This window comes from Cricetulus griseus, chromosome 4, assembly GCF_003668045.3.
Source record: "Cricetulus griseus strain 17A/GY chromosome 4, alternate assembly CriGri-PICRH-1.0, whole genome shotgun sequence".
Classification (NCBI taxonomy): Eukaryota; Metazoa; Chordata; class Mammalia; order Rodentia; family Cricetidae; genus Cricetulus; species Cricetulus griseus.
Window position 1 is genome coordinate 151,917,874 of NC_048597.1, and position 23,341 is coordinate 151,941,214.

At 47.8% G+C, this 23,341-nt stretch overlaps 1 protein-coding gene across 3 annotated transcripts in view; it reads right to left on the minus strand.

Annotated features, from left to right (window-relative positions):
* Positions 1-391: 391 nt before the first annotated feature.
* Positions 392-23,341, minus strand: part of LOC100760809 (protein Aster-B) — a 78,148-nt gene continuing 55,198 nt past the window's right edge. For 2 of the 3 annotated variants that reach the window (XM_035443589.1, XM_027411865.2), the window contains exons 4-19: positions 19,217-19,301; positions 18,549-18,652; positions 17,519-17,614; positions 16,789-16,869; positions 13,992-14,107; positions 11,946-12,102; positions 10,678-10,867; positions 10,235-10,378; positions 9,148-9,266; positions 8,740-8,882; positions 7,379-7,482; positions 6,460-6,663; positions 5,636-5,726; positions 2,186-2,293; positions 1,789-1,906; positions 392-565 (exon numbers count right to left, since the gene is read on the minus strand). In XM_035443589.1, the coding sequence (XP_035299480.1) occupies positions 476-565; positions 1,789-1,906; positions 2,186-2,293; positions 5,636-5,726; positions 6,460-6,663; positions 7,379-7,482; positions 8,740-8,882; positions 9,148-9,266; positions 10,235-10,378; positions 10,678-10,867; positions 11,946-12,102; positions 13,992-14,107; positions 16,789-16,869; positions 17,519-17,614; positions 18,549-18,652; positions 19,217-19,301 (1,950 nt within the window). In that variant the 3' untranslated portion in view covers positions 392-475. Of the gene's footprint in view, positions 566-1,788; positions 1,907-2,185; positions 2,294-5,635; positions 5,727-6,459; positions 6,664-7,378; positions 7,483-8,739; positions 8,883-9,147; positions 9,267-10,234; positions 10,379-10,677; positions 10,868-11,945; positions 12,103-13,991; positions 14,108-16,788; positions 16,870-17,518; positions 17,615-18,548; positions 18,653-19,216; positions 19,302-22,180; positions 23,100-23,341 lie in introns of those variants that run through there. The other variant, XM_027411866.2, reaches the window with a different exon arrangement.

The window sequence follows — 23,341 nt, forward strand, 5'->3', positions numbered from 1 at the left end:
GGGGAAGAACAGGTTCTCTTTTATTCTAGAGACAAATCAAAAGAGGGTTAGGGAATGAAGCACCGTAAGCAATACCTTCTTAAACGTCTTTTAAGACCCAAGGGTCTTCATGGGCATTAACTTTGGCTCAGCCACATTTCCCTTCTAAGGGCCAAGAATGGCCAGCAAGGGAAGGGATGAGGAACAGAAGATGGGAAGAGGAGGATCAGGGGAGGTCGGTGCTGAGAGGTGGTTCCTGCCCTCCTCAGTCCCTCCACAGTGGAGGGAAAAATGCTGCTCTGGCCGGCACAGGGGGCGGGAGTTCCCGCTCCTTCTCCCTGGTACATAGGCATTATCTCTTTTTTTAAAATCTGTATATAATATATATTTATATTCTGTATATATATATATATATATATATATATTTATATATATTTATAGGGTCTATGTACATGTATTGCACAGGCCTCTGGCAGCCACCCCTGGTCCTGCCTTGTCAATGATAGCGGTTCCTCTTCTCGTCACTTTCGGTCGTGTAGTCTCGGGACCTGATGCCATTCTGAAGATTGATGAGTGAGTCCTTCATCTGTAAGACAGTGCTCCCAGTAAGTCGCCACAAAGCAGCAGCTGTCACACCCATCTGTGTCCCACCCCTCACCATGGCACGGAGCCAACAGAAACCAAGTCCAAAGCAAGGGTGGCTCCCAGGAGTCTCAGCCTGAGGCAGAAAAGGGTCAGCCAGTTCAGCACTGGAAATTCCTTGGGCTTGGTTATTTGTGACTTTTACATCAAGGAGTCACAAGTATCCAGTCGCTCTAAGGGAGTCACCTTAAACTACCACTTTCTTGACCTTCAACTCTGATCCTGAATATACTTCTGTCCTATCTTTCTCCTGGCCTGGAATGCTTTCCAATTTCTCTGCTCCAGTTTCACCCAGCTGGAAAAGACCAGAAGCAGCACAAACTTTCTATGGTCACAGCCATCATTTGCCTCCTGGCCTGTCAGACACACAGAGTCTCTTGGCTGCCTCCTCAGGAGCTGCTTCACCTCCTGTTTCTTAGAACTAAAACTATCCTGCCCTTCACAGACATACACAGCCGTGTCAAGCAGAGAGGAGGCAGGTGCCTGATCAGCTCCATAGCAGGAAATTAATATTCTGGGGTCATGGAATGAGTTTCAAAAGGGGCAGCTCAGGTTGGAGAGTCTTCAAATAGTCCATTACATAGCAGCTTGTTTAAATACTGAGTAAGCTATTCTGTTATAATGACAAGATGATATTCCATCTTGATGCACTGAGAACTAACTCCTGGCTTCTCCGCATCATCTACTGCTTTGATTTCTCCAGTTCTAAATCAACTTATTGGATGGAAAAGAGGCCAATTTCTGTTCTGTGCAAGAGGAGTGGACATGTGGAGTTCAGACGACAATTGCAGGAGTCTCTCCTTCTACCTAGAGATAAAACTCAGGTTGCCAGGTTTGGTGGCAAGCACCTTTAAACAGCTGAACCATCTCACTGGCCCCTCAAAGAAATCTGGTACACATGTCCTCTAGGAAGACAAATTACTACACAGGATTTCTCTATAAGAAAAGTCTGTCCTACATCCCGCTGGCTATTAATCTATCTCTTGTTATTGTTGCTTGTGTTTCTAATGCTTTACTGAGGAAAAGCTTTACAAGGAAATCAAGGGATGGGCCAGAATAATAGTAAAGAGGAAGCGGACATCAGAATGGTGGAGAGGGAACATGGTGACATCTCTCGGTACGGAAGGAGTCTACTCTCCTGACAACGAAGGACTACGAACATCTCACCTGGTCGAGGAGCATCACTGAGGATTTGATGATCTCCCTCCACTTCTGGAGCTCAGTATCGTGGTACTTTTGTTGGGATTCTAATAGCTGGGCCCATTCTGTCTGAGACTGGGGTAACCTGTGGGGTAGAATAAGGAGTACCCAACAGCTGGAGTTACACTTGGTGGGCTGGTCTGTGCTCCCAAAGGACAGAAAGCCACACCAGAGTGCTTTCTCTTCTGCTCAGTGCCCCAGGGTCCCCACTGCCCTGAAACTTAGGCGGAAACTCCACGAAGAGATTTCTAGAACCGGACTATAGATGCATATCAAAGGGGTGCCCCCTGAGCACAGGCAATGGGACAGTCCCAGACCACTGGGTGGGGTTAAGGTGGGGACAGAGAGGTGAGGCCAATATTACCTTTCCTGTAGCCTAAGGCCCTGCCAGGCAGTCAGGGTCTGTGTGGTGTACTCCAGCATCCACAGCTTGTAAAAGAGCATCATGTTAAGGATGACCAGCAGCACCAGACTGGGGGGGGGAGACACAGGGAAAAGTAAGGGCCGTGAGATGGAATCTGGGCCAGGGATCTCCCCACCTACCCATGAGTCCATGAGCCTGCTTGCTGGACCAACCCAAGCATTACAGAGGGGTGAGGCAGTTGAAGGGGCATAGCAATGGTCGGAGAAAAAGAAGCATCCTAGTCTACCGGGTCAGTGACAGAGCACGAGAGCCATGGAGAGAGGTATAAGCACAGGTATTGAAGGCACTGGAAGGGAAGGCACAGACACCTGCGTCTGGGTGCCTGGGGGAAAATGGCATAGATGGAAGGGAAAGGCCATGAGGTAAAGGGAACAATCATAGAGCTTGGTACCTGAAACAGATCCTAATGGGAGCAAGGGAGAAAAATGAGGGGGAGGCAGAGGTTAGAAACAGGAGTGTGGGGAAGGAGGAGATGCACTTCAATGGAGCCAGAGAGCAAGTGAACATCTATGAGAGAAAAAAAAAACAAAAAACAAAAAACAAAAAAACATGAGAAGCAAAGATGCAATGGACAAGGCAGACAGGCAAGGAAGGATGGAGGGAAAGCAGCTGCAGACTTAATTTTCAGGGGCGCTAAATCAAGAGATTCTTCCACCCACCCAAAGTCATGCCGTATTTGAAGGGCAGGACTGAAGGTGTAACTGCTATGCCTTATGGGTGGGTACTGGTGCCTCCCTGAGGCTACAGTGTCTTCTCCCTTTATTTACCAACTGTCTGGCAGGGACCAGAAGAAAAAGGGAGCAAGGATGAGAAGGGTGGGAGATGGGAGGATACCAGGGAGGAGGCTGGGAAATTACCGTCTCTCCACCTCAGTGGCTGCCTAGGCCACTAGGCACTGTGACAGAAGCTCACGGGATAGAGCAAAAGGAAGGGATGCAGAGAAGACCGAGACAGGCAGAATTGGGAATAAATCTTAGTGTATCACCTACAAATCATTTTGAACTTCCATACATGTTCCCCATCTAGCCTGAAATGGTTTTCTCATGAGGGGCATGGATGCTCTATGGATGGAAAGGACCATAAGCTTTAGCAGTAGGCCCACCTTAAGGGCTAGTTCTTAATACGAAAGGATTTGGCAAGGACAGGTACACACACAGGAAGAGAGAAGATAGACAAATTGGGAAGGCAAGTGTAAAAGGGGCCAACACAGGAAAGAAATCATATGAGATTTAGACTGTGCCTTAGAACACAAAGCCTGTGTGTCAAAGTAATGTCCGGCGTCTAATTTGTTTCCCCAACACTATGGATGGAAGTGTCCCTTCTCTGTCAGCTACAGGTCCCTGGGGCTAGCCTAAATTCTCCATGAGAACACTCAGCTTTTGTGTTGCGTGTCAACACTGTCATCTAACTGTGTCACCACACTCTGAATCATCTGAATGCCCACCTCCTCAGTGTGTGCCACATACCATCTCACATTTGGGTTTGTGTACATAATCCCCGGTGTTTTAAGGGAAGGTCATGTGCTGTCTGAGGGAAGACTCCCCAGTGTGCCAACCAGAGACAAAGAGGTGGGAGGTTGAGTCACCACACTGAGGGTGGATGATGGCAAGAGCCTGCCAGACACGGGTAAGCCATGCTGTGTCGGTGTGTCCTAAATGCAGGCTATTAGAACCCCAGCTTGGAGAGCATTGTGTTGAGTCAGAAGGCCCGACTATCATAAATTTACCAAGGCACAGAGTTAGCTGATGCCTATGGGATTGACCCACGTGAGTGGGCCTCCTCTGTGTAAGTAAAACTGAAATGCAGAGAAAGTATAAATATGACTAAGCAAAGTTATAGACTCTTACTGATCAGTATCCAATACCTGGCATGGTTTTAACAGTGACATGAGTCACATTACATTGGTGTTTGAAGGGTGAGCTTTATGGTTGTCTCTTTCCTTACTGTGGTCATATCTTATGCTATCATTGGAAGAACTTACATATATTTTCAAGCTATGCCGTCAGGAGTAGCACGAACCCTTCTTAGATTCTTCACAGGCTTTTCTCCTATAAGGAGTCACAGGGTAGTCCCTGGCCCCACTTCTGTCACATTCTGTACTCATGGTCTCATTTAAACCCATAGCTTTACTCTGTCTTCTAAGGGCCAAGCCCATATCAGCAAAGGTCTGTCCTCCTCAACTACACAACCCATTGCAACCCATACATTTTGGGGTTGATCTCTGGCATGTCTTCTCTGACGACTTTCCATTAAACTCCAGATTTCTGTGGACATAAGCACCTGTAGCCCTTGTAGGCAGCTGGTCTTCCTTTGAGACGTAACTGAAGGGTTACTGAGCTCTTCCATCTGTGACCTCTCCTACCCACTCAGCCCCGTCAGTTTGGTAGCACCCACACAGCTTCCAGTCTTTGTCAATCCAGTCATGTTATCACCACAGTGCTGGACTGATGGTGCCACTTGTGAGCTTCCTCCAGAGTGTCCTGAGAGGAAGGATGTCTCCTCACATCCCTCTGAGGATGCTTCAGGGAGAAGTACAGAAGGGTCACAGGGCAAAACTGACCGAGAGGTGGTATGGTGCCTGGTGGACAGAAGGTAGAGCACACATGTGGGCATTTAACCTGCCTCTCATCCACCTGTGCCATCCACACTCAATGGCTCATCCCCAATCCAAAGGAATGGCATGCCAGGCTGCAGGCTGAGCCAAGCAGAAAGGCTGTCCTTAGCTGCTCCAAATGCCTTTCGTTCAAATGGTTTAGCAAGTCCTGAGCATTGATGACAAAGAGGACTCATACACCAGACAGCTGTGTTCTCCTATCTCATGCCTTCATTTCTTTTGGCTTCTCATTGCCTAGCTCAACTTACTGTGCAAGCCATCGACCCTATGGTTTTATAATGTGGTGCTAATTATAAGTCATCTACATTGAAATAAGCATCTGCTCTCCCTGGACTGGAACCATTGATTTTGTCTGGCTACCCTGCTAGTGAGGACTCTGTGTAAGGCTCTCATGCTGGGCACAGAGCAGACACTCAAGAGGACCTCTTATAAATTAATGGACTCTTAAAATGTCCTGAAGCACCCCTGTGTCAGTCAGCATTGATCTTGAGGAGGGATTCTGAGCATTCTGCCTTTCTCACCCACCGCATGCACCATTTTCCCCCTAGAAGGCTAACACTCGAGAAGTGCTGAGAAGGCGCAAAGAAACAGAAAAGGTAACAAACAACTGAGCAACTGATCCAGTGAGGACTAGAAGACAAAGGAACAAAGAGAAGAGAGGGGTAAAAGTAAGGGGGAGCGTATGCTTGAGAGATGAGGATGACTCTCCTGCCTGCACCGGGCAGGAGAAGGAAGATGGCAGAGCCAGGGAGGAAGAAGAACCTGGAGTCTCTTACACACAGCTGATAACCAGCAGCAGCTTGGACACACTCTGTAGGTGAAAACCGCTGGGAGTGTCCTCGGGGATATGCCGCGTCTGCGTGGAACCTGTGGGAGAAGAAATAGGCCATCATTATCTTCACAGTCCACACATAGTTCACACACTGCTGACAGGGTGCCAGGGAACTGTGCATCATGCTTCCAGTGACCTTGGGCTCACATCTCGAGCGCTACAACATGCAAAGTCAAGGCTTGGGTCAGATAATTACTGAACAAATGAGAAAATGTAGCTATGTAACTAGGATACAGAGCTGTGACTGGCTGAGGAAGACAGGCTACAGGCAGCAGGTTCCTGGCCATGGCTTTATAATCAGCTACATGATGTCAGGGCAAGACATGTAACTTCTTTCAATCGGTCTACTTAGATGTGACATCAACCATATATCTAAAACACGTAACAAGGGAGTGCTCTGGTTGAGGCTGGAATGGGGAATGCATGGGAAATAGTGGTCCTCTCCAGTCCCCACACAGCTCTGATAGACTCCCAAGCATGTACAAAGCATGGTGTGTAAAACACTGGAATCATGGTCTCTAGTCCCTTGGAGAGCTCCAGTTTTCCACGACAGAGAATATACATGAGGACTAAAAGGATGGATGATGAGAGGAAGAAATGTAAGAGGAGTCCACAGCCCAGACAGGCAGACAGGCAGGCACTTGGTGGGTATGTGAGGGACAAGTGACATATTCTACTCGTGGGTGTGCACATATGTCATGACAGAGGCATGCAGCATCATCCCAAAGTCCCAATCTACGCAACCATTCCCACCTGGAACAAACATACCTGCCACGTGCTTGATCCTGTGGCCCACATCTTCATCAGTGGGTGTGGTGACAGGGCTCATCACCTCTTCCAGGTGAGGTACCCGCAGGTGGGCATGGGGACGCTTCCTCCTCCGGACTGCTGAAGACTTATTGGCCTTCTCCTTGGGTGACTGTCTGTGCATTTCAGCCAGGTAGGTACTCTCTGTTTTGGTTAGCTCAGACTCTGTCAGACACAAAAGGTCCACACTTGAATCCAACAGATGTCCACCAGAAGCAGCTCTCTAGTAGTACCACATTCATATGGCCAGACCCTGGGAAGCTGGCCCAGTGGGAAGATGACCCTTAGAGATGCCCATGCCAAGGACTTTGGAGGCCAATCTTGCTTAGAGGACCATGTTCCAACTTTGCACCTCCAAGAACATATCACACATTTCCTAAATAGATGCCCTCAGATCTTTCTTTTTTGGTGGGGGGGCAGGGTCTAGAGAGAGGGTTTATCTGTAGCTTTGGAGGCTGTCCTGGAACTAGTTCTTGTAGACCAGGCTGGTCTCGAACTCACAGAGATCCTCCTGCCTCTGCCTCCCAAATGCTGGGATTTAAGGCATGCACCACCACAGATCTTTCTTATAATAAGCTGACTCAATGCCAGTGTCGCTACATCTGAGGGTAGGCAAAATCACAGCCCCTCTCCTTAATGATCTCAAAGCTACAGACACAGTCTCTTGGAAGATCCCATTCCCAGACATACCAAACTTGCTGCTCATTTCAAGGGTAGAATTAGGGACCCTATTAAACCAATTTATGGTCTCAGAGCCTACCCCCGACCCCCCCCAACCCCGTGTTCTCCAGGTTTCCCATTCGGCTGAATGGCAGGCAGCACCTGCACAGGCCAGCAGGGGAAGGTCCAGGCTAGATGACATGAGGACTGTGGCACCCACCTAAATGGCGAAAGTAGTCCTCCAATCCACTCCAGAAGTTCTTCTCAATGAAAGTTTTTACAAACCCCCAGGGCTGTTTTCGATAGCGGAGCTCTGTGGAGACCCTGAGGAGCAGGCCAGTAGAAACGAGATCAGCCATTCATATTGGGAAAACAGGTTTCGAAGCATAGAAGGTCAGAGGTTAGCAGTATGTTGCTATGCTGCGGCTGCCTGGAGTGTATGTGTGTGTAGGGAGTTGCGGGGAGGGGGGTAACATATGCTCGGTAGCCTCCCAGCCAATGAAGAGAAAGTTTAGAAATGAAAGTCAAGACCTTTTTAAATCCATGTAGGGATTCTCTAGTGCCTCATCATTTGCAACTTTGAGTGTCTTCTCACTGGCCTGCCTCACTAAGCCCTTCTTCTTAGTGCTCTCTCTCTCCCAACCACTGCCCATTGCTCTAGCAGTAGCATTGCACTCTACCCTCCCACGAGAAAGCCTTGCTTTCTGCTTCTTCCTTAGGTGTATGAACATCTGTCAGTAGATCTTCCCCAACATAACCCCTACACACACCAGGGCTGTTTGTCCTGATGTTCTGCCTCACCAGGGTGCTACATTTCTCTGGGACCCAGCAGGAACATGGTCATGTGTGGAGTCTTTTTACATTCCCACCTAACATCTGTTTTCCGCATGGAGTCTAGGCTAGCTCCTCCGGTGAATGTCAAGCTGCCATCAATCATGATGATTTTCAAATGTGTGTGTGCTGATTTTATAATTAGACTGCACACTTGTTCCAGTGTCACAGATTGTATTTCTCCCTTCCTCAGAGCGGGCATCACTGTATCCAGAGCTAATTTCCTCTGACTGTGATATGAGTGGGCTGAGTTCAGAGAGCCGGTTGTGTTAGGTCAGGATTAGGTTAGGTTTGTAGGAACTCATTGGCCAACAGTGCAAACAACAGGAAATCCTATAGTGTAGGGCATGGAGCAAAGGGCACAGGGTCCTATTGCTATGAATTCAGTATGAATTGGGGTATAATTCTTGGCCAAGTCACTCTTCTGATAACTGAGAGTAACACATCTCCTTGGGTTGTTCTAAAAAGCCCAACAGATGTAGTTTAAGTCCCTACATAGTTTCATTTAAAGCATACAAAATGAACAGTAGGTATGCTGAAGATCTTCCAAAGAAGATGCAGAGAGCTCGAGGCAACTTAGGGTGGAGAAGAATGAAGTCAGGATGGGAAGGCGAGGGGTCTCAGAAGGACCCAGGGAGGACATACAAGTAAGAGTATGCCAGCTCCCCTTCTCCCCAAGGAGTAAATGGGCACTGGATATTTTGGATGCCTTCCCCCACCTACACCCACACGAGCCTTCACACCACACACCTGAGCCGACTCTTGTTCCTAGCCACGCGGGTGAGCGTGTAGCGATTGATGGTGTAGAAGTAATCATGGTATGGCACGTCGTGGGTGAGGACTTCAGCATCTATCACGTAGCATTCACTCTCCTGACTCGCTTTGTACATGGTCTGTGGGGAGGGAAGCACCATTGACCAAAACTGAGGAGAAGCCAGGTGGGAAACTGCACCTTTCCCCATGTCTCCACCCCTGGAGTCCCGGATGGAAAGTGTGAATATCACTTGACTTGGCAGCCTCGGAGCTAGCTGGATGCTGCTGCCTCCAGACTAAACCGAGCCTGGATGCAGAGGCACCTCCCAAGTCCAGCTTTCATCCCTCGGGATGTGACAGCACTTCCAAGTACACTCTCAGTTGGTTCTTTCCTCCCCTGCTCACCTGTGTCTCCCTGACAGTGGCGGTTTTGGGAGCCAGGGGATTGGTAAGGGTAATGGTGTAGAGGATCACACGGCTCTGGTTTCCATTCTCCTCCTTTTTCCATGGGTGGAAGATGATATCTGAGGGTAGAGAAGAGCCCTAGGATGAGGGGGTGGGGAACAGCACAATTCCACTCGCCTAAATCTCCCCTCCAATGAACTCCTTGCCCTGTGCTGAATACTGACAGCCACCCTCTCCCCTGGAAACCAATGGGAGTTTGAAAGCTAGGGGAGGTGGTGAAGAGGAGGTGGAGTTGGGCAGACAGGGGCCCATTGTGGCATTGCCGAAATTCTACAAAGAGCTCCAGAATGCTGATTGTTTCAAAGCTGGGACAGGAGGTCTGCAGGGGTGCGGGCAACATTGGAGTCACTGTGGCAAGGGTATCAGATCCCCAGGGAGTGTGGCCAGCCCATGACCTCCAGGTGCCTCTCCTTGCAGAGGTTGCCCTTGTTGCCTAGAGCTTTTGCTCAGAGGGGATGATTGGCATCTCTGAGAGGCAATATTACATCTGTGCTGTGGGAAAAACTAAGTGAGAGAGTGAGAACAGAAGCAGAGACCCCAGGGTACCAGATATGGATCCTCACTGAGCCCTTCTAGGCTAATTTCTACATGCTGACAAGTAACAGCCTGGGGTTCAGATTCCTAACACCCCTAATATGAGGGACCCCAAGGCCCACACATGGCCCAGCTGCGGACTAAATGAGCCAATGTGATACACCCAGCAGAGTAGGTGTCTCCCGAACAGCAGAACGGCTGTCCTATAGTAGATACAGAGCTCTGTGGGGACAAAGAGCTGGCAGGCCCTGCTCACTAGGAAATCTTTGGAGTCTGGTGGACAGTGGGCATATGAAAACCTGCAATACTAGTGTCAGAGAGAGCCAGAGTATCCTAAAGGACCTCTGGCAGCACATAAGGCCAGAAAGAGGAGCATGTAACAGTGGGGAAAGAACAGTACATGGAAAGAGGTAGGCAAGAAGGAGGAGGAGAGAAAGAAGTACGATGGAGAAAAACATGGACATTCAGGGAAGGGCCAGCCCCAGGGTCAGACCAGAGAAGCGCCGCTGCTCCATGAAGTCCCGGAGGAAGGGTGAGTTGGTGAACAGCAGGTCATAGAGTTTGTCCACGCTGAAGTTGAAGACCTCGTTCACATACTGTCTTCCACTCAAGTCCTCATAGAAGGCCTGGACTTCTCCTGTGCACAAGAGTGGATGAAGTACACAGTGACTGAGGAGGACAGAAAGCTGTGGTGACATCCTGCTGATATCTCCGCAGCTAATGTGGGCACTACCACCAAGGGAAGGGTGGCTAGGATCATGAGCTCGCTGTCAGTGCTTTTGCCAGCATCACTTCCCTTCTCTGGGACCTCGGCTGCCTGGTCTGGGGCATGCTCTGTGATTCAGAACCAGATTCTGACTCAAGAACCAAGCCAGGAAGTTCCTTTCATGCTACATAATGGAGAGGTGAAGGGATGCTCCAGCCACGGATTCATACCTTCATCGTGGGTATCTGAAGAGTCACTGAGCTCGGTGGGGATATCCTCATTGTCATTGAAGTCCAGTGAAGGGGAGGTCACTGGCGCAATGATCTCAATCTTCTCTCCTATGATGTTGTCAATGGCAAGCTCCTTCTCCAGGGACCCATCACCCTCCATCACCTCTTCCTCCAGCGGCAAACCATCAAACTGCAGCGGAGATCAAGAATCACCCACCAGGGTCCCTCTCTATGGATCAACTCTTCAAAAGGAGACCAGCAACCCAGCCTTGGAAGTCATCCCATTCCCAGCAGCATAGCTGCTCGGGAGCAGGCTGAGGTCAGGTGCTGAGACTGAGAGGGAACACAGAACCAAGCACTCACTGCCCTTTTCTTGCCATCCAAATGGCACACTGGTTGACGAGTGGCACTCCCATTCTAGGCCCTTTCTGGAGCTCTATTACTACCATGCTGCTATAATGCCAGTCTGCCTAGAAACAACCCACCTTTCCTCAGGATCTCAGAGGGCTTCATGGGCAAGTTTGGGGCTTAATTCTCTCATTGGCACCAGAAGGGAATCAATTCTATTTTAAAGCTAATCTCAGAAATAGAAAATGAAGGCTAGGCATCCATGATGTTTTCATTCTAAGGCTGGTTAGCCTGGTCACCAGATGTGAAATAAAAGGTTCCCTCTTCTGAGAGTCCTTTCCCAAAGAACCCAGCCCCTTCTTGCTGACATATGCTCTAATCCTCCAGCAAAGTTCTGGCTTCTTTGCAACAGTGTTCCAAAGGAGAAAGGTCCTCACAGACATTTATATAGTTTTCATAAACTCTAGCATAGTAGGAAAATAAACTGCAAAGGAACTCATCAACAAACATTCATGACATACATGAATAAGCAATTAACTGTTCTGTATTCATGTGTGATTTTGACTTTGGATCAAGGCAGGGAAGCGGGGTGGGGGGGTGGGGGGAAAAGTATCCAAAAAGAGAGGATGTCTGGAGTATTCCACCAAGAGCTACACTCTGAGATGACTTAGAATACTTTTTATCTTCTCATTTGTCAAACTAAATCATGTAAATAAGGTGCTGAGAATCTAGTTCTGGGCCTTTGGCATATACCATAGCACTAAGAGCTCATGAGTTCTAGGATGCTCCCTTTGTCATGGTAACCACACAGAACCCTTTCTACTTCCCTGCTCCTAGTGGGGCTCATGTGGGGTTAATTAAACTAGGCGACAATGGCCACTAATTAGGGTAGGGATTTACCCAGAGTTTATCGCCCATACCGAGACAGGTGCTTCACTGCTTCCCGTCGAGGTCAGTGTGCTGTTGGTGATGGACTTCTTGGGCAGCTGTGGGCTGGCATCAGGCTTGGTCTCTATGCTGCTTTTGGATGAGCTGTCATTCACTTCATTCTCTTCTACAGGGATCTCTTCACAGTAGCTGGAGAAGACCACCACCTCCATGAGCTTGGGTTAGTTCTTGTGGAGGAAGTCATCAGCTAGTCTAAGAACTTAGGCCTGTCTATTAATCTGAAACTATGTGCTTTCCTGCTTCTTCTCTGTGTATGTGGTTTTGTGCCATCCAAAAAGCTACCCCCTCATTGCTCTTCCAAAACCTCATTCCCTTCTTATTCTACCTCTCCCTATCCTGAAACTTCTATCTGAAAACTCACCTTTTCTAGACCCCCCCCCTCCTTAGATGTATGTCTACCTAAACAAAAGCACATCTCATCTTACTCTTTTCTCTTGCATCCCATCCCATGCCAACCATCTGAATCTAACATCTGGGCTCTGAGCACATATTTCCTTTCTCAAACATCAACTCCCAAGACTGGACTCTGAATCCAGTACTCCCTTAGTAGTACTGCCCAAATCATAGATCATAACGAACAAACTTCTCTTTATTGTACATCCGGGATGAAAGTAGGTGTTGTTCAAGAGACACTGCAAGAGCGCCACTGTCATTAACCTCACGGTCGTTGCTGGCATTAACATCTGACTTGTACTTAGTGGCTTCTGGATATATTATAGCTCCCAATAAATCATTATGTACATTTTAGACATCAGAAAACAGGGTTTGACAGAGCTAACAAGAAAGCAATATTAATGCTGTTTCAAACCAAGGTCTAAGTACCCTCAATGCTCTTTCCTTGTTTTTTACTAGCTTCTCACAACAACATTTAGTCTCCATACACCTAACTGATGTCAGTCACTCGCTCTCCCCATCTTTCTTTTCTTTTTTTCTAAAGATTTATTTATTTATTATGTATACAGAATTCTGTCTGCATGTATGTCTACACACCAGAAGAGGGCATCAGATCTCAATATAGATGGTTGTGAGCCACCATGTGGTTGCTGGGAAGTGAACTCAGGACCTCTGTAAGAACACTTAACCTCTGAGCCATCTCTTCAGACTCTCTCCCCATCTTTCTAACCTACCTGCAGCATGTCATACAGTGAGAGTCCCCATCCTTAACTTCCTGAGCTTAGCTTCTAGTGTGAAACTCTCCTTCCCTTTTGGATGTTCTTTCTCTGCTTCCCTCTCTTGCTGAAAGCTTCCAAGACTAGTCCTTGAATGTCCTTCATGCTTGCTCATTTGGAGGACTGAGCTAGCCTCATGGTTATCCACAAGTGACTCTCAGCTCTCAGCTTTATAGCCCTGGCCCAAACTTCCTCACCAGCCCAACAGCCAACCTCAGAAGCTGACTTGATCTGTCCCCCTGGCTAGTAGGCATCCCCTTTGCCTAAAACCAACCTTCTCATCTCAAAATCTTCTGCCAACAATATTTCCCATCTCATGTTTGGAACCACTCCATTCGTCCAAAGTGTTACACCAACAAATTTTAAATCAAACCTGGGATTTGTTTCTGAGCCATAAGCAAGTCCTTCAAAATATTTTGAGGAGCTAATTACTGCCAAACCTACTACAACCACCACCACTGTCTGTCCTCTCAATTATCATCTAGCAACCTTTCAACAGGTCCCCCTTGTTCTCCAGCTGAGTGTCTTTCCAATACAGTAGCCATACTGGTACTGTTTAAATGTTAACTCAGAACTAATCAATGGTGTATTGCAAACCTGCCCATTCCTTTCTGCCAAGTGTCACACTGGCCAAAAGACTACTACTAGTCCCTGCTCTCTTCACCTCCTGGCTTCATCTCTGACTACTTCAGTAGCCACAAAGCCCTGTTACTGTTCCCTCTGCCTGAAACACTAGTTTCCTCCATTGTTTCCTGTAGGGTGATACGAAGACACCATTTTCCAAATGATGTCTTCATTGCCATTTTGATCCCCATATCCTCCAGGAAGCTCACCCAAGGCCACACTCACCCCATTGTGTTGAAGTCATCGTCTGGAGGCACATAGTCCTCATCATCACTGGTTAGACCCAGCTCATTCCCATAGCACTGGTGGACAAAGTGCCAGAGCTCCTTGGGGCATAGGGGCTGCAAGAGATAAGAGCAGTGACCCTGATCTTCCTTCCCTCAGGCCCTGCCATTCAGCACAGAAGCACTAAGCCAGGCTGGCCCCTTTAGGGGGAAAAGAAACCAAAAGTCTCTCTTCCCAACTGAATAGAGAGGACATCTCTATGACAACACCATCCACCTCAGATGTCCCTGTCAGATGCCAGTCTCCTGACTGAAAATGTAGATTCCAACAAAACCAAGGATGTGGACCACTCTTGCCTGTCCCTTCAATGGAGCTTTGCAGAATGGGATTAACAGACCTTCTGAAGATGGGACGCAGCCCAATCCTGCACTCATATTAATCTAGGGCCACAGTTATCTCTGAACACCCACAGGTGCACTGATTCAGTCTTGTAACACCCCAGCCCTCTCCTGACATCCTGAATATTTCCTTCTTCATTCTGAAGGGCAATCAATTTGTGAACAATCCTGTGTCCAGTTTTCAGTGTTTGCCTTTTGCGGAGGCATCTATTTGTCCTCTTTAAATAATACTGTCCTAAGAAAAGCTAGTTTTCATATGGTACAGTTTCCAGAGAGAAGCAAGGGAAAGGAACTATGAAACAAAGTCAAAGAAACTAAGATCATGGGTGAAAGCCATTATTGAGTCATAGACTAGAATAAAAGGGAGGAAAGCAGTAGTGACAAGTATGTGGAAAAAGAGGGTGAGAGCATAAGAGAAAAAGATGCAGCCAATAACTAAAAATAAATAAATAATTATGAATTCAAGAATCCTGACACCTGACTTTCTAAATAATATGAGAGGCCTCCACACTTTGAAGGAATGGTTCAGGCATCTGGAAAAATAGCTTAAGTCAACTTTCCAGTTTTCTGACTTTGTAGAACCATTTAGAATGACAGTTGGGTCCTGCTTCTCTACCAGCAGGTGTTGAGTGCTAGCTTTCAGTGATGACTCCTTCATCTCTTATCTAGAACTCCCTTCATATCTCTAGCCTATGTGGACGCCCTTCTCCCTGCCTGGGGCACACCTGTTTTCTGCCAAACTCTGTCCTAGCCTGCTTTACCATTCACCTTCCCTGTATCGCTTTCCCTGACCAATTCTGCCTGGCTCAATTAGAGTTCACATAGTCAGGACAAGCATGGTTAGCAGACCCTCATTAAATAAAAGTCATTAATAAGAGTCATTTTGGAAGACAGATGTGAATGGCTCTGTGTCCTATTCAGAAATGACAACAGATGTGAACTGAAAGAAAAAATCAAACCTGCAAGTAATTATTCAGACCTGTTATCACTCTACCATTATTGAGGCCTAATAAGGTCAGGAGATCAGAGCTCAAAAAGCTACCAAAATTTATACCAGGGCTCTAGAGGTTCAAATTAGAAGAAACTGTAGATAAAAAAAAAAAAATGATTTAGTTGGTTTTCTCCAGAAAGTAATTAGCTCAGACTAGAGTCAAGGCACATACATACATATATTTAATTCATTCATGTCAGTCAAATGGTAACATAGTTGGAGGTACATATTATTTATATAGGGATTTTTTCCCCCTTATGTATCTTTCTCTGGCCAACATCTGACTGCTTCAAAATGGGAACTCTCTATGGACATGGGCTGTAATATTCCATCGGTGTCTCCTTCTAACCTCACTCAAACACACCAGTCATCAGTTGGTGGCTATCTTAACTGAATTTTCTTTGTTGGTGGTTCTCTAGGACCTAATGTCTTGTTGGCCAGGGTAGAACCTCCCAGGGATAGCAAGTTCTTAGACTTAGAAACAGCTTACAGGTATGCAACAATCTCCCCTTCACTAGCTTGACAAGTTTCCTCTCTCAAGCCTAGGTACCCTAAAACTGGATGCCAGGCAACTTGAGATAGTCTCTAGACCCTGATGGTTGCTGAAATGAATATTAGTGGCTAATCCTATACCTTCATGGGCTGTTCATCCTGACTGCCCCAGCTGATCCCAGGAGATCACAGTAAAGGCTCATGCCCATTCTTCTGCCCACTCAGCCTCCTGACCAGCTCCAGTGCTTTTCTGTGTGGCCTGGCATGATCTGCCAAGGCATACATAATTTCTGGAGTACCTGTGGATAGGAAACCTGCTTCCCTCACAACAGTCATGTCTCTGGCTACCTACTCCATTCTACTTGGCTAACCCAAGTCCTGGAGCAGTAAAAAACAGTAGTACTAAAGTGCCTGAAGTTGCCAGACAGTGGTGGCAGACAGAGTTGCCAGCACTCGGGAGGCAGAGGCAGGCAGATCTCTGTGAGTTCTAGACCAGCCTGGTCTTCAAGAGCTAGTTCCAGGACAGCCTCCAAAGCCACAGAGAAACCTGTCTCAAGAAACTCAAAACTAAACTAAAATAAAATAAAATAAGATGTCATAGGTGCCTTACTTCTGGCAGTGCTGGGACATTCTCAGAAAAAAAAAAAACAAAAAAACAAAAAACTGACCCTGTTCAGGACTCAAGTCAAGATTACTTACTAGTGGGAGATTCCCAGGAACATAGGCTCCTTAAGAGCCAGCCATACTATACTTCCTAACTGGGACAGTATCCAAGTAACAAGAACACTGTGGGTGGGTGGCTTCCCCAGGTTGAAGGACAGAGCCAATCCCTATATATCTATAAATCTATCATCTGTCTCTGTCTATCCATCCACTGACAGAGGAACTTTATGTCCACTTCCCCTTTAGTACTTACCTTTTCAAGGAGAGCATTCTGCCAGAGTCGGAACATCATCATGTATGTCCTATCCCGGGCCCCGAATGAAGTAAAAAAGTGCTAGATTGGAGCAGAAGATGCAGAGAAACATCTGTGAAAACTTATAGTGAATGGAAACACGGTTCTTCTTTCTTTTATCCAAAATACTCAGTCCCAAATGCTACCGACTGTCACTTATCCAAAATTGTCAGCACACTGGGGCCCTGAAATCTCTAAATCCCCACTGTAACCAAGCCCTTCAGTATTTTATCCAGACTCTCCTCTGTGTTTTTTACCCCAGTTATAACCTGTGTCTTCAAAAATATAAATGTCCTTTGCACACCAACTGGAACTAGGCAAGAGGTGAGCTGGGATACAGCATAAATAGAATGAGACAAGCCTACTGACCCACCAACCTTCAACTAAATCTAAATATGCATATGAAGGCTATCCAACATAGTCTATAGTCACAAGACTCAAATCAGGTGTTCTTCTAGCTCAAAGTTCCAAGTTCTACATTTTACCCTAACCCCTTGCTCAGTCTTCAACCACCCTGCTCACCCAGGCAGTATTTTCTACAACTTGTACCGTGCTTACTGCCCGCCACTCTCAAACCCATTAGTCCAAAGACTAAGGTGACTTAAGGGTGGCAATATAGAAGTGGAGAGACGGGGAGTGGGATATGGGGTAGGGTGCATGGGCAGAAAGGTCAGAACTTGACAACACTCACCTTTTCTGAATCAGTACAGACTTGTATGGCATTGGGAATGAGGCGAGCTGTTTTCTCCTTAGTCATGGAGCAGATATCTTTCAAACGGACTGTCAGCTGGCATCCCCATGGTGACAGAGTGGCAAGCAAAAGAGGGCATTAGTACAATAAGGCAAAGAGTGTTCATTTGGCACTAGTAGTTGCCAGACAAAATCAAAATCGCAGTTGTCATACCTCTGGCCCCAGAAGGGACCAATTTAGAGATCATACAGTTTACACCTTATGCCACAGAGGTCATGTATGAAGGAACAACTGGGTCTTATCTCCAGTCATGGGTACCTAGATTCTACAGCCTGGTACATGAGCAGAGGACCTGCTATTTTTGCTACTTACAAAATCATCTAAGTAGCCTTTCTCCATCACAACTGAAAAAAATGCAGAACTCAGAAAGTATGCAAGTCAGTTCTTCTGAGCCCTTCAGTCAATGTCCTTTCTACTTTGCTGCCTCTCTCTGCTATAACATACCAGATAGAGCTATCTGCATTTGCCAAAGGAAAAAAAATTTAGACTGTCCTCCACACCCAAGAGATGGGAAAGATGTGCATGGCAGAAGAGATGCCATGGCTGGGACTCAGAATTGGGTGTCCTCCAATGCTCAGGCACGGGTTTGTGATAACAATATAAAGGCTGAGCTGGAGGTGGCAATGCACACCGTTAGTCCCAGCACTTGGGAGGCAGAGGCAGGTGGATTTCTGAGTTCAAGGCAGGCCAAGGTGACAGTCTGGGAGCTAGGAGGTAGGGGTAGGGACACACACTATAAAGGCTTGGGAAGAACACAAAGTCAGTAAATGAAGAAAATGGAAGCAGCTTGCTCAGTCATGGCCAAGATGATACCCAAAGGGACAAATCTGGGTGTTTTCTTCTTTTCTTTTTGCAAAGCTGGGGACCAAGCCCAGAGAAGCCTGTATATGCTGGGTAAGAGGTGTGCATACTACCACTGAGATACAATGCATGCCTCCCCCACCATTCCCCACCAACCCAAGTTCTTTACCAGAGTTTCCCATCGGAAGATGTTGCTGTAGAAGCAGATCCAGTTTTCTGAGAGGTAGAGTCGGCCCTGAAGAAGAATGTCTCTTTGGAGTGCACATGAGTAATCTGTGTAGGAAACAGAATATGGAAGCTCAGAGGCAGGGGACATTTTCAGCAAACCAGTGTACAGTGAGCATGCCACCATCCCTCCAGCATTGGGGGAGACCAGCCATATGCTGTTGACTAGGTGTGTGAGCCACTTTGATCTATCAGCCAGGGAAGTCACTGACATCTCATGATGAGAACACAGAGGAGATAGAGTATAATACTGCCTGGTGGCAGGATAATGAATGAGTATGATAGCCAATGACAGACTGGGTTTAAAACAATTAAAAAGGCCAATGCTGCTCAATTAGCTTTCACCCTCTTACTACTATGGCAGCAATTGGCTCTATCGAGCAGCCATTTGCAGCAGGAAGTATGCTTCTTAATCTCTCCTGGGTAGGTTCTCAAGGATGCATGCCACAAGCATGGTGCTTGATCCTAAGATCTGGGACTTAAGATGTCGCCTGGTGCCAGCTCGACCCGATTGCTTGTGTTGGCTCTCAGCCTCTGGTCAGAGGCAGGCTGAGTACTCTCTCTGGAACTCCCAGACTTCCTTGTTGGCCCCCTCCCAGGTTACTAGCTCACCAACAATGAGGCGCTCCGTGTCTGGAAGTTGCTTAAAGAGCTTTCTGAAGTCTTCATTTCTCTGCTTATAAGTGGGGCTTAGCACCTGCAAGACAACAGCCAAGATTAGCATGGTGTGTCCACACGCTGCAGAATTAAAGAAGGATGCTGGGGTGGAGAGAGAGGGAATGCTTATATATTAGAAAGGCAGAGATAGGAAGCTCTCTTCCCATAGTCCCTGAGAGGCCTGGTTAAGAAAGGGGCCTGGATGTGGAGAAATAGCATAGAGGATCTGACCCTGAAAAACCCTCCATGCAGCACTGGTCAGTTAGAAATACAGTCCACATACATCCCAAGAAGAGAAAGCAAGGAAGGAAACCTTCAAGGGTCTTCCCAGGACCTAAGATGCCAGCTATCACCGCCCTGCTTCCGGACAGCTCTGCTTCGGAAGTAAAAAGGATCTGATGGCCATGCTAGCTCTCAGTGGGACTTTGAAGAGGGTTGGACACTGTGTACCTCTTGAAATTTGTTATGACTAACACAGTGAGCTAAAGACATGATGTTTTTTAAATCATAAAACATGGCACTAGGTGAAATTTAAAAATCCAGTAACAGAAAGAAAAGAAACGGGAAACACAAGTTGTGAGGTTAAAAGTACATCAGGCGCACAGGCATGGCACTTCCCTCCCTATTCGCACCAGATGATATACCAAACCAATGTACGATGAGGAAACCGAGGCAAGAGAAAAGCCCCATGCCCAAGGGCACCCAACTACTATATAGTGGCAGAGCCCAAGATGAGAGTCCATTCTCCATAAGCCACAGAAGGCAGGAGAGAACCAAGGACTTGTACAGCGTAGAGAAGCAGATCCTAAAAACTGCTGTGCATCCTGTACCTGCTCATTCCCACAGACTAACTTAGCAAATCCTCCTTGGAAATCCCACCAGCCAGGGCGCTAGTTAGGAACTCGGCCTTTTCAGAGCAGACAGTCTTAAAAGCTTTAAAAACAAATAAAGGGAAATAAAAAGGATGTGTGCCCATAGATGAAGGACACTCAAGGATGATACAAAGAGCATACAACTTGGGGAAAGCCATACATGGGGACACAGGCACATCTGCATCCCGCCCGGCCATGTGCTGACCTACTTACACACACACTAGGCTGCTGACCCTCTGCCAGAGACACAGGCCTGAGGGACACATTGTCCTGCTGGCAGTGACATGTGGTTCCTGGCCTCTTACCCTTTCACCAACATCCCTGGGAATCCACAGGCATACAGCTGGTAGGGGACAGACCCTTCGACTGTTCATGTTTCAACATTCTATGAAGTGAAGAGGCCCACATGGAAACAAAGTCTGGGAGAGATCACGTCTGAACCCAGTGCTGCCCACCTCTGCTGCAACCTAACACTGACTAGAGAAAGAGGAACAGAGAGAGAGAGAGAGAGAGAGAGAGAGAGAGAGAGAGAGAGAGAGAGAGAGAGAAGGACAACAAACTGTGTGAGTTCAGTTTGGGTCGATGCTCCAAGAGGGAGAAACCAGAGAAGAGCTGAGGAAAAGGAACTTCTCAATCTGTCTATAACACGAATTTCAAGCTTTTGTTCTTGACTTACTTACATGTGTCACATGAGAGGCCCAGTTACCTTCCCCCAAAGTATACTACCATCATCGTGTGATGTCAAACTTCCCAAATCACCTGTATGAGCTTGAACCAGGTTTCCACACTAGCAGAGGAGGCTATGCAGAAGCTTATCTATCTTACGATTTCTATGGCTAGAAAAGACTTCAGGCAGGCCGGCTGCGGCACACACCTTTAATCCCAGCAGCACTTGGGAGGCAGAGACAGGCGGATCTCTGAGTGTGAGGCCAGCCTGGATTACAGAGCTAGTTCCAGGACAGCCAGGGCTACACAGAGAAACCCTGTCTCGAAAACAAAACAAAACGAAATGAAACCCAAACAAACGAAGACCTCAGATACAACAGTCCTCCAAGAATCACTAAATACAATGCAAATGCCCCGCCCCTTAGGACAGAACCCACGCACGGGACAAACCCATGGTTGATGACCTGACTGCTCTTCTAGTCCTCATTATATCTCACTTTCTAGACAACTGCAAGCACCCCACAGCGAGCACACGTCCACCACATACATCGCCTCACCTCACCGCGGGGTAGGTTTCATTACCCCACTCTACTTGTGGGAAATGAGGCAGAGGTTAAGCAGTTTGCCTGAGGAATGTGGAGACGCACTGGGAACGGAACATGAGTGTTATCCAACTGATAAAAAGAAAACCATGGGGTTTCCCTGCAACAGCACACTCATGGAAGGAGACACTTGCCTGCTTTGGGGCCCCCACTAGCTTCCCACTTCCCTGGGTGAGTCTTTACAAAGTTCCTGCATGAGGAGCAGACTACCAGGGGGCCCCCCAATCCACTTCAGGGGCAACTGAGTATCAGGCATCCAGTAACCTGATGCCTAGAGTCCTCCTAGTTCCAGTATTTCATCCTCTTCCCTAGACTTCTATCATCTGATGAGAGAGATCCAGGACCCACAGAGATGGTGGCACAGAAGACTAGGCACAATCTCCCAAAAGCAAGGAGGAAAAGACAATTAGCTGTAGGGAAGGATAAGGGAAAGCATCCTTACTCTGCACTTGTACCTAGCTGTCCTTATTTCACTGTCTGTGGATGCAGATGGTAGGCCAGTCTCTCTGTTCTAAAGTACAAAGACACACTGGATGGGAATACTTGGCTTTCCATCCCATGCCCCTCAATGCTGGAGAGCCTAGCCCCCTGCACCCACTCCCTATGTACTCGTAAAACATTCTCTTCCAAAGGTGAGGCAAGGCTCACCTCTGTAAAATGGCCAAAGAATTCTGGCTCAAGGGTTGTCAAGTCTCAGGCTCTTTAGCCAGGCCAAGTGTGGCAGGAGAGAGGGCATAGAATAGTCACAGGGACACAGAGAATTCAGGTTACACACTCACGGCTGGGATTTTCTCAGATCCATGCCAGCAGTAGCATTCCGCACCAGCAGGTGCATCAGCAAGCCTCTTCAAGTACCACAGCAGAGACTGGCTGTCCAGTTCCAGCAGGAGGCTCCAGAGGACCCCAGACTCTGTCAGAGATTCCATCACCCCCAATAAATGTCCCAGGCAAGGGTCCCCAGGTCCTTATACTGAGTCTCAGGTGCCCTCAGAATGAAAACAGTGAGGCTTGCCTGGACTGAACACAAAGTGATCTTTGGCTTCTGCACAGAGGGTCTATAGAACCCTGGCTGGTGTCTTCTCCTCTCTTAGCGCTGTGCTCCCAGTGCAAACTCTCACAAATGAAAAGATATAATAAGCCCGGTTCTCAGAACCGGCTGGCTGGCCAGTGTCGCACAGCTGGACTCTACTTCATCCTCCCCTTGTCTTCAGTCTTTGGACAGCCCAGAGGAGGTGTGGTCAGGCAATACTCCCTGGTGGATGCAGCCACTCAAGAGTCCAGGTGAGGCCCGAAGACATAGATACAGCAGGCGCACAACACAGGCTGCCAGTTGCGGAAGGGCAGCCCCACGTGAACAGGCAAACTTTGCAGAGCAGGATAACCCACAGCTGGGTCCAGAGGTCTTTTTCCACCAGCTACTCACACTCAAGAGTGACTCACAAGTGCCTCTTCGGAAGCTCCAGAGAGGCCCATGATGGCCCAGATCCTTAGTCCAGATCTGCCCCACAGACTGGCCTGTTTAGTCAACTAGCCTGTTTAGTACTTTATATCCCCCATCAGACCAGGACATCGGTGACTCATGTCTCTCACCCAGGCAGAAGGGGTCACCACTTAGCTGCAGCATGGGGCGCTCTCATCCCCACCCCTGCACACACCCCTTTTGCCTCCAGAAGGCACTCCTTTCAGCTGGCCAGCAAATGACTTCTTTGTTAAGAGTCACCGGGGCCTGAGGGAGGGGAGGAGGGAGGGAGGGCTGGTGGGCGGGCAAGGCCAGAGCCCCGCACATGCTTCAAGTTACAGGATCTGGGTGATGGGCCTGGCCAATGTCCTGCAGTAACCCCAGGCCTAGCCTGGCCTCAACCAGCAGATGTTTCCTGCAATGGAAAGTTGCTGGCCAGGGCTCTCAGTGGAGGAAGAGAAGGGGAGGTGCCCAGGGCATC